At 40.6% G+C, this 19810-nt stretch overlaps 1 protein-coding gene across 1 annotated transcript in view; it reads left to right on the top strand.

The window, feature by feature from the left end:
• The window catches only part of SMS (spermine synthase), a 676859-nt gene that overhangs the window by 393977 nt on the left and 263072 nt on the right, over positions 1-19810 (top strand). Inside the window, exon 9 of the mRNA XM_044072287.1 lies at positions 18431-18510. Within this exon, the coding sequence (XP_043928222.1) occupies positions 18431-18510 (80 nt within the window). The remainder of the gene's footprint in view (positions 1-18430; positions 18511-19810) is intronic.

The raw sequence follows: 19810 nt of genomic DNA on the forward strand, positions 1-19810 counted from the left end.
AGGTAGACTCTCTATCCTTCAGTTGGAAAGGCCTGACAGCATATGCATTTCCACCTCTTCCTTTGATGCACAAGGTACTTCTGAAAATCAAAGAGGAACGTCCAAGGATAATTCTGATAGCTCCAAATTGGCCAAGACAACATTGGTATCCATTACTGAGGAGCATGTCTCGGGGGGAAACGTGGACACTGCCCCTGATTCCGTTGATGCTAACTCAGAGCGACTGCAACATCCTGCATCCAAGCCTGAAAACTCTGCAACTGACTGCCTGGAACATTACATAAGAGCAACTAACCCAGATTTATCCCAAAGGGTTAAAGACATTATCCTTGAGGCCCGCAGACCTTCAACAAGAAGGAACTATGCAGGAAAATGGAAAAGGTTTGTCATTTGGAGTACTGAAAGAGGGAAAGATGTGTCAAAGGTAGATATTGCCAACATCCTGGAGTATTTGGCAGAGCTTCTCCATGCAGGCCTGTCCTATTCCTCCATCAAGATACATGCATCAGCTATTTCTGCAGAATACAGCTTCGATCCCCCTGTCTTCTCACATCCTCTACTCAGGCAGTTTCTGAGAGGAATTAAGAATGTAAAACCTCCTAGGAAACCACCATTACCAGCATGGGACTTGAACTTTGTGCTAGAAAAATTGACACTCCCTCCATTCGAACCAGCAGCAACAGCAGATCTTCAACACCTATCCTGGAAAACTGCTTTCCTGCTGGCAATTACTTCAGCAAGAAGGGTTTCGGAACTACAGGCTTTAATGGCAGTACAACCCTTCCTAATCTTCCATCAAGATAGAGTGTCCATGAGAACTAATCCTACATTTATGCCTAAGGTGGTATCCAGAGTGTCTCTAAACCAGGCAATACACCTACCTACCTTCTTTCCCAACCCACAGAACAGGGGGGAAAGACTGCTGCATACTTTGGATGTACATAGACAGTTGCGCTACTACCTGGACAGAACCAAGGGCAATAGAAAAACTGACCAGCTTCTAGTAGCATATGCAACAGGAAGGGAAGGAAAAGCAATTTCCAAACAGACAATCTCCAAGTGGATAGGAAATTGCATAAGATTCTGTTACTCCTACCATGGAAAGCAAATTCCACAGAACATAAGGCCTCATTTCTACAAGGGCTACAGCCACTACCACAGCCTTCTTACGAGGAGTGGCTACCAAGGACATTATAGAGGCTGCTACTTGGACCTCCGTGCATACATTTGCCAAGCATTATAACTTACCTCTGTACTCTAGATCCCGAGCAGGGTTTGCCACTGCTGTTTTGCAAGGGATCCTAACTACACCATAATTTCTTCTTCCTCCTCCCCTAGTTTGGCTATGGTATTCTACCCATTTGTAAGGACTGCAGATGCATCCTTGAAGGACATAGTACAGTTTTGTACCTACCATAAATGTAGATGTCCGAACAGGATAGCATCTGCAGTCAGGATTACCCACCCTCCTTCCCCTCTGTGGTACTCCTAGGGTATTTGCCCACCTAATAGCTAGCTGGGGGGGGTTTCTTATGGTGTATTTGTTTGTATATATGTACATACATACTTATTTTTGTGTTTGCCTTCTACTTTTTTGGAAACATTAGCATTTATCCAAAAATTTAGCTATCCAAGAGGGCAACTGGCATCTGGGGCAAGAAACACTGAGGAAAATGGCGTCGGCTGATGCCTTTATACCCGAAGACCTGCAGTGATGACGTCGGGTGAAGTGCGACACCAGCCGAGGCCAGACCCAGACTTTGGAATCCGGCCGACCGAAGGGCTGCCTGACGACAGGACAACCCATTTGTAAGGACTGCAGATGCTATCCTGTTCGGACATCTACATTTATGGTAGGTACAAAACTGTACTTTACTCATTCTACTAGGTCTTTTGCTATATCATCAGCCTTCTTGGCTAGATTTTCCATTGCTGAGATTTGTGCTGCTGTGACTTGGTCTAATCCACATGCTTTCATTTCATGTTATAAATTGGATTTGGTGTCTAGGAACTGGGCTTCCTTTGGTTCCTCCATGCTCCGGTATAGTCTTCCTTGAGGCCACCCAGGATACGCAGTAGCTGGAACTCTGATCCATTTGTGATGAATAATGACACAGATAGCATCAGATAAAGGTGCTTAGCATAACTTGGCATCTGTGCTATCCTGTGTCATATTCATCACATTCCCGCCCTCTTTCCCCCCTTCCATCTGGGGGTTCTGGCGAGTCTGATTTGTCTTATATTGAGCTAGAGTATTTTTGTCCTTCTAGTGCGGTTGTTTGTGTTTCCACTAATTTAGCAATCTCAATCTGAAGGTTATAAGGCAGCAAGGGATTAAGTGAGATGACGCGTTTGAGCTCTGCATCTGTCTTAGAAGCTGCTGCTGGCTCAGATCCGAGGTTGGATTCGAGACCCATCTGTGATGAATAATGACACAGGATGGCACAGATGCCAGTTTATGATAAGTACATAACTCTTTTTCTCTGAAATCTAAAAACAGGTTTGGCATATTAGACAAAGAAAATGTGAAATCGTACTGCAGCATGAAAGTTAAATGTTAACATTTAGTCCTCTTTTGGACTTGCATTTTATTATAAACAGGCTTGCCTATTTTATGTTCAGGCCTGTAGGTTCAGTAGCTTTGAATCTGGCTGTTGGAGAACTCTTGACTTGGGGACTTCATCTGTGTATGATTTAAGTGCCTCAAACACTTATTTGTAGGGAAAGGGTATCTTTTTTTATTTTTTTTTTCTTAGTATTCAGATGTCCTTTTTAGACCAGTTGTCTTGCTTCAGAAATGGTTTCAGAATTGTTAAACCAGCCTATTCATCTCCCTGTTTTCTTTCTGGGGTTAGCAACCAGGTTAAAAAACCTTTCATACGTAGGGCATGCACCATCAACTCAACTTCTTGAATTGCATGTACAAATTTTTAACTGAACAGTTATTAATCTACAAGGAGAAGTGATGGTTGCTAAAAAAACACTTTCCAAATGGATTTCTTAACTGGATTGCATCTTACCACTTGTAGCTCACTGCCTTTTGGAAATGTTTCTATCCAACGTCCATTCCCCAGGTGCTGTCCACTGTGGCTGAGGCCTAGCAGAGGAAGGCTTGGTGAATGATTTGCCCTGGTTGGCACTACGTGGAGTACTCTGGTAGAATCCTTGGCTTGGGAGTTCCAGTGATGCAAGGTGTAAAGTCTCCATTAACCTGGAGAACATCTCTGTGGTCCTGACTCAAAGGTTTTTCACCATCAAGTAAAGTTGGACACTCATTACTGTCAGCCATTCTTGTCCTTTCTGACTATCCAGAACAGGAAGCCCTAGTTTTTTCAACCTGGGTGAGTGTGCATTTGGAGTTTCCAGGCTTTGCCTGTTCCCTGAACCTCTTGTGGCTGTATGATGGCCATGTTATTCATGGTACCATTTGGTCGTCAGGATAAAGGTGTTTTACTGAAATTGTGCTGTGAAACTCTACAAAATCACCACAGTATCACAGCTTTAATATTTTTAATACTATTACTTCAGAATATTGCTACCAAACATTTGTAAGATGGTGTCTGCTTGTTGTTGTAGTCTGTGTGTACTACTTCATCTCGTTGTTATGTTAACTCCAAGTACCAGTCTGTCACCTTTATTCCTTGAGGTCTGATGTTTTTTCTTGCCTTCTCAAGACAAATATTTCTTAATTGCTAGCTTCTTAGAATGTGGAGCAAAAACAGTTTGACACCTTACAGGCCATCAGTATTTCTGAGTGGCATTCTGTTTTTTTTTTTTTTCTTTCACCTCTGTGTGACGAGCATCTCCGTTTATGAAAGTGGAATTTCTTCAGTTGTATCTGAACTCGTCATGTGTCAGGTTGGATTGTGCTGTGTAGTATTCCTGGTGCCGCATTTATGGAAATGCTTTTTTTGGACTATTACCCAAAGGATTGTAGCAAAATCCTTGTGCTTTTTACATTTCAATATTTTCAGTCTGTAGGCATTGTTCCAGTCTTTTTTCTGGACTTCTAGTGTCTTAATGGTGAACATTTGAACATTTGGTCTTGCAGTGCTACGGGTCTGTTGTTGAAAGTGTTCTGGAGTTGGATACCAAATGTTTTCACAACAGTTTCATCCTTTGCTCATCTTGGATTGATTTCATTTGTTTGTACTGGGTGTTCACTCTGTTAGCATCTTTGAGGCTTGTACTGTATTGTGCACTGCTTGTTGAGGGTACCTGTTCTTTTTCCTATGTGTATTACTTCAGTGCTTGCAAACTATCAAGCCTCCCTTTATTATTTTCATTTTAAACAAGAAACACCTCTATCAAACTACCATGCATGACACAGGCCATGCCACATCTATACAAAGGGCAACAAACCACGGTGACACAATCCTAGCAGCAAACACTACACATTCCAAACCAAGTGACACAACTGCGAACGCCACACACCACCTTCAGCACATGCAGTCAGTGCCAGTCAACCAGCATACAGCTCACTCAAATTCTGCCCTCCCCCAAACCTCGCTCATATGCACCAGTCTCACAATTCCCATCCCCCATGCAATCTGCTTCCGCCCCTTTCCAAAGACCCCAGTTCCAGTTGTCCCAACTCTGTTACCATCTTCCCCACTCCTAATAAAGTTGGTCTAGAACTTCCACCTCCCAGTAACTGCTTCCTTGGCAGCCATCATAACCAGATTCAGCAAGGCCTCACTATGTCTAGGCAATTCTGAGTTTCTACCATAGCTCAAAAAAATCACTTCCCCAGTCACTCCAACTCTCTTACCCAGCATCTCCGACAGAGCAGCCTGCGAGGAATCTCTAAAGCCTACCAACTCACCACACTCTCAGAAAATATGTTCCCAGCCACCTCCCCCATCACACCCCCAACGTCTGCCATCCATCCAAGGAAAAACTCCCAGAAGTCCGCTTGGGGTACAAAAATACCTGATAAAGCACCTCCGGGCAAAGATCCAAAATCTAGACTTAGTTGCACATCAAGCATCCCTTTATTAATTGTGAACCACTTCATTCCATCATACTGGGTATCCACACCCAGTGATCAAGAGCTGATTCAAGGAGCAGTCATCTAGGCAGTGAAGAGATATTGCGTGCCCTTGACAGCATTCTGACAATTAGGATGCCTTGAAAACACTTACAGGTGTACTCATCTTCATTGTACAGGCAACTCTCCTGTTGACATGAGTGCACTTTTACTAGATAAATAGGAACTCTGCTTTCCTGATGTCTGTGCTGTTTTGGGAAGCAATGAGAATAACTGCATTGATTGCTTATACTCAATTAAGGGATCTACAAATTAAAGTCAGCGCAGACTTTCATTCATCAGGACTAATTTTATAGAAGGCATCACAAAATCTCCATTTAACTACTTCATTGTGTAAAAGCATCAAAATTCTTCCTTCTGAGTGCCCCCCCCCCCCCACACGCACACACGTTTACTTTTCCTGTCTGTGTCTGCCAACCATGAAATCTTCCCCATTGGTATTGAGCCCAGTTTTTTCATCTGTCCTGGATATTCCCAGCATGTGGCCAAGATGTGACTGGAGAGGCTGCTAAAGGAGGTGGTTAGTGACCTCAACAGCATGCCAGCAATGAGGGGATTTCTATTAAGACCCTAAACCTGCTCCTGGTGACTGATTGATTTGAGCACTCTCATCAGTGTGGGGGCTTCATACACCCCTTGCCATACATGTGCTTGCTTTCTCCCACATGCTAAGGAAGGGTTGCCATCTCCATCTTGGGACTGTTAAGCCTTTGTCTTCGAGCTTAGTGTATGATGTGGTGTACAAGCCTTTGATTGCTTGCATGGTGGTGATTGGTTGACGATAACCACCACTACGGTCTCTCCAAGTTGGGTGAGATAGTGATAGCCACTTACTTCTACCCTATTCATCCTGGTTATTCTAGCACCAAAGCCAGTATTAGTCTGAGCTTTATTCCTGTTTGCCAGAAAGCCTGAGAGAGCATTTGTGTTTCATAAATAGAATAAGAGATATGTGTATTGGCTTCTTTACTGAGTCCATTGTGCACTACTTACTTCAAAGTAGTGTAGATATATACTGTACTGTAAGTAGTCAGTTAGAAAAAATTATATTAAAAAATCCTATAATTTTTGTGCTTGGCTGCAAAGCCATTGTCTGTGTTGTAGACTGAACAGTCAGTACTAAAGTAGTGTAAAATTCCAAGGCCCCATGGTAATCTGAAGGGGGGGTACCTGGTGGTGGCCAAAAGCTCATCATGAAACCTGTTTTTTTTATATTGAATATACAGCAACACCAAATGGTAAAGCAGAATGTTTTTTCTTGCAGACCGCATGATGGGTATATCTGTTAGTGTCGGATGGGTAACTTGTTCCTTGCCAGTTCTTTAGAAATGATTTTGCATTTTTGTCCTCACTCTACCTTGGAACAAGCCTTCCAGCTGTTGTTCTTTCAATTAATTTTCCTAACAGCCCATTGTCATCACGTAATGTTTTTTTTTTTTTTGGTGTGATGTATATTGAGCTGTTCCAGGCCAGAGGAGAGAAGGTTATGGTCATAATCTCTGGGGTGCGTCGAAACTTCTATTTGATGAAGATATATTTTATTTATTTATTTTTTTGTTTGTTTATATTCTCCCCTGCTGTCAATCTGACAGCTGTCCTAGTGTCCCAAGTCCTTAGTTGGGGCTACTGACACTCTGACCACCCATGGTCCAGTGCCTGAATTTTGAAGCAGGGTCCATCAAGGATCCTAAGGGTGTCCTGGGGTGGTTGTGCTGTCCAATTTCTAGCCATATTTTTTTTTGTTTGTTTTAGTTGTATGTCCTACCACGTTTCAGCCTTTCCTACCATTACAGCTATGTCAGAGAGGTGAGTGTGCAGCATATTGCCATGCCTCTTCAGCACCTCAGCCAAACCCACTATACTTCCTCCTCTGTGGACAACACTCCCAACAAAGTGATGCCCCCAGCCTCCACCAGGGATTGCTGAGAGGAACATCCATATAATCACACATTCCTCCTCAGCCACTCCATCAGATGCCATTCTCCCTAATCTGAGTTTGTGTGAATTTCAGAATGCACATCTTGTAATGCAGGCCATTATCACTGAGTGTATGCTTTTGTTGCTGTGGATTTATACATAGTGGGCCCTCCACACGGACACACACAGACCCAGCTGCCCATCTGATTCTCACTTGTCTCAGACTAGCTGTTTATCTTAGTTTAAGGGAAGTCATTCTGATAACTGAGTAATAACTTCTTTGTCTCCTCCTGGGAAAAGGAGCTTTGCCCATTGATTCTGCTCCCACACGCACACATGAACCTCCTATTCCATTTTCAAATCTAGCTTATGAAGTCACAGATGGGAGTCTTCCTCCGTCTCACAACTCTGTTGGCAATAGTACCTCAGCAAGTTCTGTTTTTCTTTGTGTATCGCATTAATTTAATTGTGATTCTCTTTCATGAAATGCAGCTTATTATAGCCCTCTAAAGGTTCTATCAGAAAGTACGTTTTGCCAATTTTAAAACCACAGAAGTGATTATTGCAAGGTATATCCTGCTTTATTCAGCAACAAGGAACATTTCTTCCATTTTAATAGACATTGTTCTCTTGCTTCTGCATAATCTGAGTACCTGCACTCTATTAATGATTTGTTTGACATTTGTTGACTGGGATAGTCCGACTGGGCTAGTGCCCTTTTTCAGCAGAGGCCGGGAAAGAAAAGCTCCACAGTACAATTAAGCAAAAATTGCAGAGATTGTCTTAATGTGCAGTAACAATACAATAAAAATTACAGGATTGTAGTAGAGGACAAAAAATATAGAATAGAGTAAATGAGCAGCTGTTCTTAAGATAATAGGAAGTTACTAGGCTATCAGCGCTGAGGACTTTACAAGCCTAGCTACAAGAATTTAGCCCATATTCCAGCAAGTCAGCACCCTGTGCCACTGTCCAGCAGGGGCACAGGAGGAATCCCAGGGGGGTATTTTCTGTTCCCCATCCAGTTATCCAGGTTGTGCTTAAAAAGGTTTAATGAGGTACTCTGCTTTACGTGGAGATGGAGTCTATTCCACAAAAGAGGGAGTGTCTGGGACACAAATCTGTCCCACCAACAAGTCCTGTTGATGTCACAGATCAGGTTGAGGTCACACTTGCGGTTTAATCGAGTGGAGCTTGACTTGTGGATATGCAGCAGTTCCATCAGGGCTAGGTCTTTAGATTGCTTCGTATGCCAGACAGAGAGGTCATCATTGGGGAGTCTGTAAGAGACTGACTAGGGGGACGGGGCTTTCTGTGTGGTAGATGTTTGAGGCCCTGGATTCTCTGGGTGAGGAACCTCTGTGGTCTCTCCAGCTGCTGCATGTGCGTTGAGGTACATGCAGAAAGGAGCATTGTACTCAATGGGCTTTATAAGCGAAGAATATATGGATGTTATGACCACCTTGTCCCTGGATGAGATACCCTTACTAATGAGTAGAAAACAAATACCCAGTAAGACGCCAAAGTCCAACTTAAGCAGGTAGCACAAATGAAGAAAAACGAAGCAAAGTTGGACACTGCTGACAGCTTAAAAAATCTTCTTTATTCTTAAAATCACAAGATAAGCGCTTTCGGGATGACCCTTCTTCAGATAAATAAAATGAATGAGATGGTTCACTTATATACATATAAAAGCCAATCACATTCAGAAATAGCAAGCACATTCAGTGAAAGACGCCTATTTTCAAAATAGGCTTAATTGGTATGTAATCATTTAAACCTGGCTTCCTGTTTGCCATTAAGCTAGCAATCCATTTTGTTTCTACAGTTTCTGTTTGAAGCACAATATCACCCCCCCTAGTGCTGGGTTTAACATTTACAATAACCCTGAATTTAAATGTATGTGTGGGATACAAAATCACATGTCTACATAACGCATTTCTTTCATCTTTATTCCTAATACTGGAAAGATGCTGAAGAATCCTTACTTTGAACATGCTATTCGTCTTACCCACATAAAAACCTTGGAGCATGTTCAAAGTAAGGATTCTTCAGCATCTTTCCAGTATTAGGAATAAAGATGAAAGAAATGCGTTATGTAGACATGTGATTTTGTATCCCACACATACATTTAAATTTAGGGTTATTGTAAATGTTAAACCCAGCACTAGGGGGGGTGATATTGTGCTTCAAACAGAAACTGTAGAAACAAAATGGATTGCTAGCTTAATGGCAAACAGGAAGCCAGGTTTAAATGATTACATACCAATTAAGCCTATTTTGAAAAATAGGCGTGTCTTTCACTGAATGTGCTTGCTATTTCTGAATGTGATTGGCTTTATATGTATAAGTGAACCATCTCATTCATTTTATTTATCTGAAGAAGGGTCATCCCAGCGCTATCTTGTGATTTTAAGAATAAAGAAGATTTTAAGCTGTCAGCAGTGTCCAACTTTGCTTCGCTTTTCTTCATTTGTGCTACCTGCTTAAGTTGACTTTGCCTTACTGGGTATTTGTTTTCTACTATTTTCCTTGGATTTGTGTATCCAGTATTTTGCATGCTATGGCAGCGGAACCTGTTATGCTAGAAACTACTTCTGTGAATGGACATCAAAACCAAGCCAATAAGAATGCTTTATGGCATCCTAAAAAAGCCCTGAACTGTGGAAATCCATTACTTAATTTGGGCTTTTCTACATGTAAAATAGGCATGAGTGGCTCCAAACCAGTAGCTGTGGATAGGAACTTTGAGGAACTAACCCGTGACTTAACTTTTAAAGTGAACAAATTGCAGAGACTTCAATGGCAGGAATATTATTTAGAGGCTTGTATCCAATATGGCATTGTTCCGAGGGGTATGCGGATACTTTGTATGCCAGCACAAGGTGACCGCTACCCGGAACTTTTGGCCAAATGGCAAACTATCAACATTGAGACTAGTTTTAAGTACATGTCCTTGCTGAATGAGTTCTTTTCTCCGGAGTTGGATAATTTAAAAAAAGAAGTGACTGAATTGCAACATAAGCTTGAAGCTGAGTTTAGCGATGGGCCATATAGTGAACGCATGGAAGCACTATATGTTACCTTTACTGAGAATGATGATAAATTGAAAAAACAGAAAACGGGTAAATTACAAAGAGATTTCCTGGACTTCACTAATGGGAACATCTTCGTATGGCCCAGGGCCAATGAAAATAGATCGATGGTGAATACTGCTAGGCGATTGGCAGATTCAACCAGGAGGGGAGGGAGGAGTGATGCGATGACGATGATGACGAACATAGCGTCTGAATGTAACACGTTTCCCACGCCGTTTCAGAAGGAGAAGGAGAGTGGTATCGGAACGCGTTTTGTGACAGCCAATATAACAACACATGAATCAAGGGAGGAAGAACCAACGGCTGACTTGGCTGATGAACAAACGGACACGGAATCTATTCGAGTGCAGGAGGGTCCTGCCAGTGTCACGATTGATGTGACAAACTTAGGTACCAGTTCAAATCATGATGTAGGTACCTGCTCTTCACAACAAATTGTCGTAGTGAACTCTAATTCAGATGGCAATTCCTTGGGGGCACGCCCAAGATACAAGGAGCGAGCCACAATAGTAATAATTTTTGGGACTGTTACCAGCACCGGTCAAAAGAAAGGTCCCTGGAAGCGGTCAGTAAGCGAGGACAGGGGGACCGACAAGAGAAGAAAAATTTGGGACTGACTGCTGATAATGATATGGGTATTGTTACTAACTTATCATCTTATGTTTTAAACTCTAGAGAATTAGAGATGTTGAATAAGGGATTAACCTTTATTCCGAGCAAAAATGGTTGTTATGATGAAATGTTGATAGATATTATGTTATACTGCAGGAATGTGTCACTGAAGTTAATGTATGGTAACAGTAATGAGAAGGATTATTCCCTTAGAAAACCAAGTGGTTTTGTCCATAATTAACATCAAGTTTGAATTTGTTCGTTAGTGCATGTGAGAAAGATATGATAGATTACTACAAGGAAGCAGACTTTAAGAAATATCACAACTTATCTGCTGAACAAAGGATAGCACTGAATAGTCTCATTGCCAACAGGGACATTGTGATAAAAAATGCGGATAAGGGGGGTGCCATTGTCCTGATGGACACGACATGGTATAACAACAAATTGAATGAGCTATTACAAGATAGTAACACGTATCTACTCATAAATCCCCTAACTGTAAAAAGTATTGTAGATAGGGTGAATATTCAATTAAATGCTCTATTGTTTGAAATGAAAATTTCTGAGGAAACTTATCAGTTCCTCAAAATAGAGAAACCAGTTATTCCGATTTTTAAAGCACTACCGAAGATACATAAATCTATCCAAAACCCACCCCTTAGACCGATAGTATCTGGGAGGGGATGGGTTACGGAGAATGTGTCGATATGGGTGGAACACACTTTAAAACCCTATCTAGATCAAATGGATAATGTGTTGAAAGACACAGCACAATTTTTAAGGCTACTAGGTCAATTGAATAAATCCTATAGTAAGAATTGATACTGGGGACCCCCTGCGGAAATACATATGCAAATTTGGTTCTCTCCCAATGGGAAAGAACACATGTCATCAACAATGAGGAATGGAGACGTCAACTACAGTTATATCTACGTTTTGTAGATGACATTTTTCTTTTGTGGGATGGGACAGAGGAAGAACTAGATGAGTTTATTAACCACTTACACTCCACTACGAAGTTTTTTAGGTTTTCCATCAACATGTCACGCAGTTCTATAGATTTCTTAGATGTATGTGTACAACAGGATACAAAAGGCTTTAGATCCAAGCTACATAAGAAAGATTGCTGGAAGAACTCACTCTTGGCATTTGACAGCATGCACCCTAGATATACATATCGCAACATAGTACAGGGGCAGGTGAGCAGGGTCTCTAGGTTATGTCTTCTAGAATCAGATTTTGAAGAGGAGACAACTAGACTTAAGGAGAACTTTAATGATAGGGGCTATAAGCAGAATTTGGTAAATGAAACTGTGGAAAGAGGTAGATCCAAGCGATTCACGGATTATAAGCCCTGGATTTTAAGAGCTTTTGAAAGGGGTGAGGTCAAAAAGAGCAATGAAGCTTTATGCAAAGTCCCGCAGGTCATGTTAAACTATAGCAGTGATACTAGTGATATCTGCAATATAGTGAGGAAGAACTGGAACATCTTGACCAGTGATAGTACACTGGGGGGCATAGTGGGACCCCAGCCCACTTTTAGGTATAGAAGGAATAAAAACTTAAAGGATCTACTATGCAAGGAACCTTCCGTGCCAAATGTGTCCTATGCTTTACCATACTCAACAGGAACGAGTAATTGTGGATTATGTAAAGCTTGTCCCTACGTAAATAAAGATACTGTTTTTATACATCCCATTACCCAAAAAGTGTTTCACTTTAAAGGAAGAGCAACCTGCCGTACAACCAACATAGTATATTTAGCAGAATGCTGTCAATGCCAAGGTTTTTATGTGGGTAAGACGAATAGCATGTTCAAAGTAAGGATTCTTCAGCATCTTTCCAGTATTAGGAATAAAGATGAAAGAAATGCGTTATGTAGACATGTGATTTTGTATCCCACACATACATTTAAATTCAGGGTTATTGTAAATGTTAAACCCAGCACTAGGGGGGGTGATATTGTGCTTCAAACAGAAACTGTAGAAACAAAATGGATTGCTAGCTTAATGGCAAACAGGAAGCCAGGTTTAAATGATTACATACCAATTAAGCCTATTTTGAAAAATAGGCGTGTCTTTCACTGAATGTGCTTGCTATTTCTGAATGTGATTGGCTTTTATATGTATATAAGTGAACCATCTCATTCATTTTATTTATCTGAAGAAGGGTCATCCCGAAAGCGCTTATCTTGTGATTTTAAGAATAAAGAAGATTTTTTAAGCTGTCAGCAGTGTCCAACTTTGCTTCGTTTTCCTTACTAATGAGTGAGGTGAGGTGGGCCATGTAGAAAGCTTTCTGTACAATGGAAGCAATATAGTGGTCAAAAGTCAGTTTGCTGTCTACCTCTCTGCCCAAGTCCCTCATGACTAATTGCATGCTTAGTACCTTATTATCAATTTGATGATTTGTGGGGATGTCATTCTCCCCAAAAGGGATGATGGTACATTTTTTGGCATTCAGTTTGAGGCCATGTTTCTGGCACCAGTCATTTGTTTGGGTAAGTCCCTCTTGGAGGATGGTCACATCACTAGGGGATTGATGACAGCACCCAGCTTGCAGTCATCTGCAAACCTGGCCAGCCATAGCCTACTAGATTTGGCCTGCACCTCCAAGAAGTATTTCCCAAACGGCAGACGCCCAAAGAGTACTCCCTGGGGTACACCGCTTGTTACGGGTCTACTACTTGAATTGGCTTCCCCTATTTTGACTAGGTGGGTTCTATCAGTGAGCCAGTTTGCTACCTATCTGGTAACATGTATTGTTGCCTAGTTGAGCGAGTTTTATCTATTATGCTCTAGTGGGGAATAGTTTCAAAGGCTTTGGCCAGGTCAAGGTAGGTGGTGTTTATCGTCTTCCCCTCGTCTATGGCCTTGGTGACTGTCTGAAAGAAGACGACCAGATTTAACAGACATGACCTCCCCTTGACAAAACCAAACCGTGTTGGGTCAAGTGTTTTGGAGGTTGCCAATGTCCAGGTTAATGAGGTCCGTGATAATCAGTTCCATGGACTTGCAGATCAGACTAGTTAGGCTGATGGGTCTATAATTTCCGGGATCGGTGGCTACTCCACCTTAGTATAAAGGGATGACCGTGGCTGTCCTCCACTTGGCTGGGACAAAGCCGGTAGTCAGGCTTTGGTTGAATAAGGGTGTCTAATGGTGCTGCAAGTTCATGTCTGAGTTCTTGTAGGATGCAGCCTGGGATGTTATCGGGTCCCATGGAGGCTGTATATTTTGCCTTTGAGAGAGCAGTGAGGACCTGTTCCATAGAGAAAAGGGGTGAGGGCCAGGTACTGAGGATGTCCTGATTTACTGATGGGGTGGTACAGAGTGGTGAAGTTTTCACTGAATCTGTTAGCTATTGACTATATCTAGAGCATTTGTGTACATGGTGTCCTTGGCCACCAGTTCTGAACAGATGTGGGTGCTTCCTTTCAGATTACAGACATATGTGAAGAAGGCTTTATGATTGTCTCTAGTAGATGTGGCCAATTTGGACTTTAAGTTGACTTTAGAGGATTTCACTAGTGCTCTTATTTGCTTGTTCAGGCTAAGGAGATATTGCAATTATGCACCTGCTCCTTCTTGGTCCTGGACAGCAATTTTTTCATTTTGTTATGTAGTATATTGCAGCTGTCCACCAGACAGCTTTACTCTTCCTTGCGGTAGATGATTTTGTCCTGTCTGTTATTCCTGATTCCATGCATCTATATAAATGCTTGTGTAGTACTTTGGCGTAGATTTGGACATTGGTGCCAGTTCCTACAGAGGGGGAGGGGGCTGTAATGCTGTTTATACCATCCCTCAGAAGGTTGTAATCAGCTTTGGAGAAGTTTTTTTGTTTGACTCTAAATAGAGGGGGGGTTGGGTAGATGGTGACTTTGAAAGTGACCACCTTATGGTTGGATGTTACCAGGGAGGATGATACTCTAGGGGAACTGCAGTGGTTGCTTATGTTGGTTAATACCATATCCAAGATGTTATCACCTCTTTTGGGCATATCGACTAGCTGTTCCAAGGCATTTGCATTGTTAGTCGAGGAATCTCTGGGCATTTGTGTTCTGGCATGAGTAGTTTTTCCCATCTATGGTTGGGTAATTAAAGTCTCCCAGGATCAGGGTAAAGGGTTGAATCTTGATAGATTTGAAGAAGTCCAGATAGCTGGATTGGGCATCTCAAGTCAAATGTGGGGGCCTTTAGCTAGATATAATTTGAGTAGGAGTCTTGTCAACTGTTAACTGCTCCTGGAGTATCTCCTGTGCGTCATATTGTTTGACCAGCCTGGAGGTGTGTGTGTGTCTAATATGTAGTGAAAGTCAACCTCCTTTGGCTTTGCTGACAACAGTTTGGGGTCTGAATTTATGATTGGATGAGTAACCACGTAATGCTGGGTGCTCTCCGCAGCTTTGAACCAGGTTTCTGTGACTGCACAAATGTCAGCATCTTCCAGTGTTAAGAGTACTTGCAATGAGTGCAGTTTTCATGTTTAGACTCCTAGTGTTTGGCAGCATGACCTTTAATTTGTGTTTTGTTGAAGCTTTTATGCTGGTAGTATCGACCTCATGACTTTTCCTAAAAAAAGGCATTATGGGGGAGGCAAGGGCCTTTGCCAGAAACCTGAAGCCCAAGTGAGACAGATGCAGGCCATCCCTAGCAAAGCATTGTGGTCTGTCGATCACATCTTCCCAGGCTGTCAGGTACTAGATCCCCCTGGAATGACATCAGAAACTAAACCAATTGTTAGTCAGTTATTTTCTGTTTGTATTGAGGCATCATTCTGGGTGATGGTTGAATGCTGCTTAAGGCTAGGGACATACCTGCCTGGGACATGCATTCAGTGAGCTCAATCATGTGTCTCTTCATATAGTCCATATATATATATATATATATATATATATATATATATATAGATAGATATAGATATATATATATATATATATATATATATATATATATATATATAGATATATATATATATATAGATATATATAGATATATATAGATATATAGATATATATAGAGATATATATATATATATATATATATATATATATATATATATATATATATATATAGATATATAGAGATATAGATATATAGATATATACACACACACCCACATACACATGTATGGGCTGGTCATAATATTTATTGTAGGGTCTTAAACTTGACACTGTAGAGTTGTAGTTTGTAATTAATTTATTTATTTATCAGTTATTTTTTTCCCAAATCTTCTCCGTGTATCCAGTTGCTTGTAGGGATTTTACTATACATATTTGTGTTTTATGTTTAAGTATACAAAGTTTTATAGTATTTTTAATGTATATTTTTTGAACTTTTATTGAACATGTTGTTTTGAAGTAACGTGTCTATTTGTTTATGTGGGATTGTGTGCAGTCAGGTATAAGTTTTCAATTTAATTGGTTGTATTTAAGCTGAGGTAAGCTGATGTGTAATTATCTGACAAAGTTTTCGGGTAACCAGGACAGAAGCACTTGTTTTTGTGGTCATTGTGGGATTTCATTGTGCCTACGTGCTTGGAATTAATAAATGTACGCTTCATTTATTAATATTTGCCAACAGCTGCCTTCTTCACTGCCTACCATTTTTTGGATTTTTGCTTCTTGGTTTTATGTAGTCTTGTGGTGTTTTTAGTTATTTTTTTTACAAAGTCCCACTTGTTCCATATTCCTTCCATCTACACTTCCAATAGAAACACAATAACCACTAGACATCCAGTAACTGCCGAATTTTTGTATAGAATATTACAGATTCTTCCCGTCCCTTTTCATTAACCTTTGATAGTCACTGAATTCTGTTGGCCAAAACCTTGGTCCTGATCTTTTTGTCCACATTTATTAGTGATCAGCTTAAATTCTCTAGGTTTCTGTGGTCCCCCATTTCCTTTGCTGTGACCACCACCTGAACCATTTGCATAATCTGGCAACTCTTGCTACTTTTTGAACCTTCATTATGTACTCTGTATAGCTTTTGTGTCTGCTTTCTCACCTCATTATAATTCTGTGGGGGTACCTATTTGGTTCAGCTGCTCTGTTTTCCCTCTTTTGACGAGTTGTTTACTCTAGTCCTTCACTTCTTACAGCTGCAGAATTCCTCATCATCATCTGGGCCCAACTTTTTAAATTTTGCCTGCAACTTTCTCTTGGAATCTTCATGTGTACTTTAATCTCCATTCACATTTCCAGTCTTTCTTCGATCGTTCCACTGAGCAGTACATATCTAGTTTCTTTATTTCTTTGTTCCCTTCCTGTGTCGTTGTCTGATTATTTTTGTTCACATTTAGCTGTTTTGCCTGACCCAGTTCACTTTAGCTCTCTTCTTGTTCACAATATCAGATAAGACCCACTTGGCAACATTTATCCTTTTTCATCAAACCAGCCCCAGTGTCCCCTCCCTTCTGCATTCTTCCATAATACCTGTCTTACATTCTAGTTTGACTTCCCAAAACTCTGCATGCTTCTCCACCTGTAGTCACACAACTCTCTACCCCTCAAGCTTCACTTCCAACTCTTCCCGATTATAAATACATCCACCACCTGGTCTGAAGTCTTCCTAACTGGTATTGCAACATCCTTCACTCACCCCCCCCCCCACCCACCCTTGCTCTTGCTAGAACATTCCTTGCCAAGCATCTGACAGCCATTCTGTTGCTATCAGTGGGAGTGGGAACTGTTTTTTTCTGTCTAGAATTATTGAAAGCTTTTGATTTGTAGAAATGTGATAAAAACATTGGCTAGGCTGTGCCTTAAAAAGAAAGCTCATGAAATACAACTAATGAATATGTGGTAAAGGGGGTTGCAGTGTCATGTCGGATAACTGAACTGTGGGTATTTTTGCCTTGCTCCAAGTCCCCATGTGTGACCATGTGAAAGGTGGCAATAAGGACCTTGGACTTGTTCATTAGAGTAATATTGAGATGGTTAAAATTAGCTGCATGTCAAATTGTTGCACGTTTATTCTTCCTGCTGTTGGAAAAAAAGTAACGACAAAAGACTCCTAAATTCAAGGGGTAGCTACGGAGCTTAGTAATATCTCAGAACATTTTGATAAGAGGCTTTCTAAGAAAAAAAAAGCATATAGCTGTTTTAGGGAAAAGTAGAAAAAAATTAAACACATCGGTAACAGGTAGGGTGTCTGTAAGCTGTCCTTAGCATGTGATTATATGGTGTGTGATGCTCTACATATGTGAATCCTTGTGTATGTTATGGGAAAGCATTATTCTGTATGAGTTTGCTCATAGATTTTACTGTTCTAGTTTGAGAGTTGCATTGATTAAGTTTTGCCTTCTTGATTAAAATTGTAATCTGTTTGTTGCTTACTATTTGGTTTGCATTGTTGTAATTGTTTTGTTAATGCTTGACTGAGGGCCCTTGTTTATCCTTGTGATTCCTTTATTTCCTAATTCAGTCTTTTCTCCAGAGTGTGTGTGTGTGTGTGTGTGTGTGTGTGTGTGTGTGTGTGTGTGTGTGTGTGTGTGTGTGTGTGTGTATGTATGTGTATGTACATACATATATATATATATATATATAAACATCAGGAAAAAATGCATTTATGTTTAGAAAGAGAACTGTAAGAACTGTAGCTTCTCTGTATTATAAGCAGATTCTGGATACTGAAAAAGTAATAACTTGTAATACATGTCTTTGACGAGAAGTAATCTGTTCATTACTTAAAGGTGAAAAGAACCTTACAGTGCATTAAAACTATATTTCTGCTTTTACTTGCAGATTCTACTTGGGATTTTCTGCGATTAATTTTAGATCTTTCTATGAAGGTCCTCAAACCTGCAGGAAAATACTTCACGCAGGTAGGATGGTGAGGTATTTCTTTGTCAACCTGATTTTGTACTTCTGAATCCCTGGAGACCTGCTTTTACATTTCCTGTTAGGCACAAGAACTGGATGGCAAATCCTGAGGCAGTCAAAACAGCAGATAATACTTTTTGTGGTGCTGTGCCCTTGATTTGTGATAAGTATTGCATTGAATTGGCTATATAAATGCACTTCTATATCCCTCTTTATGGTCTTCTTTTAGGGCTGACTTTTCCATTGTGAGCTTGCCACTTAAATGTCATGGTATGTAGCAGAAGAAAACGCCAAACTGTCGCCAGCTCATGTGATCTAACCCTTGCCTGCTGATTTCTGATTTTTTTGTACCTTATGGGCAGTTCTGTTTCTTGTTTGACTTCCTGTTTCAACATGGAAACACATACAGTGTTTAAAATGGGCATTCAGGTTAATTAGATTGTCTGGTTTCTAACTTTTAAAAGTGCCTTTTATTAACGGATTTTGCCACTTGTGTTTACAAAATATATTCTGTTCCTATGTAGTTGTGTGTTTTTTGTATCTGATTTGAGTCTTAGTTGAAATTACTATATCAAATGAGCCCCCCCATTAATCTGAGACGTTTTTATTTTTATTATAAAATTTCTGTCACCTTCTGTGGCAGTGTTGCCTGCATCATCTTTCTGCGAGAGAAGCAGAAGATTGTTTATCGCAGTGAAATGCCTCTAAAACAGTAGGCTCTTTCTGGTCCGTGTCCACTGTCATGGTTGCTACTCAGTGATTGAGCCCTCTCCTACCCCCAAGTGATGTTATCATGACAGACTTTAGTCATTCTTTAATCTGGAGAGATTCAGACTCTCTGTTTTTTCCAAGGCTGTTGTAATCATATTGGTATGTTTTGGGTAACACGTTCCTGGTGTAGATTAGCTGGCATAACCATTTAAATTCTTAAAAACACTTTCAGTTTATTCTGACCTCATTACACTTGTTTTCTTAATTGGAATTTTAGCAGTTACACAATTAAAAGCTGTCTTACAACTAAAGACCAGGAGCATTGGTATATACCACCAAAAATTATTACCACTTTTTTCATCAAAGTCTTTTGTGTTTTCCTAAGCCAATGTGTGATTAAAGTTAATAAAATTAGTATTATTTCAATCTTTGTTACCCAAAAGTGCTCTTTGCAGCACCTGCTATGTGCCAGAATTGACTCCTCCTGTAATTCGTATGGAGTTACAATATGACTGTGAATTCTTTTTTTATGAGACCCATTGCTCCTACTACTGTTGGACCCATCTGGGTATCCTCCTTCCATGTTGCCCT

Source organism: Protopterus annectens, chromosome 5.part0 (genome assembly GCF_019279795.1).
Source record: "Protopterus annectens isolate FY-2018-M chromosome 5.part0, PAN1.0, whole genome shotgun sequence".
Lineage (NCBI taxonomy): Eukaryota > Metazoa > Chordata > Ceratodontiformes > Protopteridae > Protopterus > Protopterus annectens.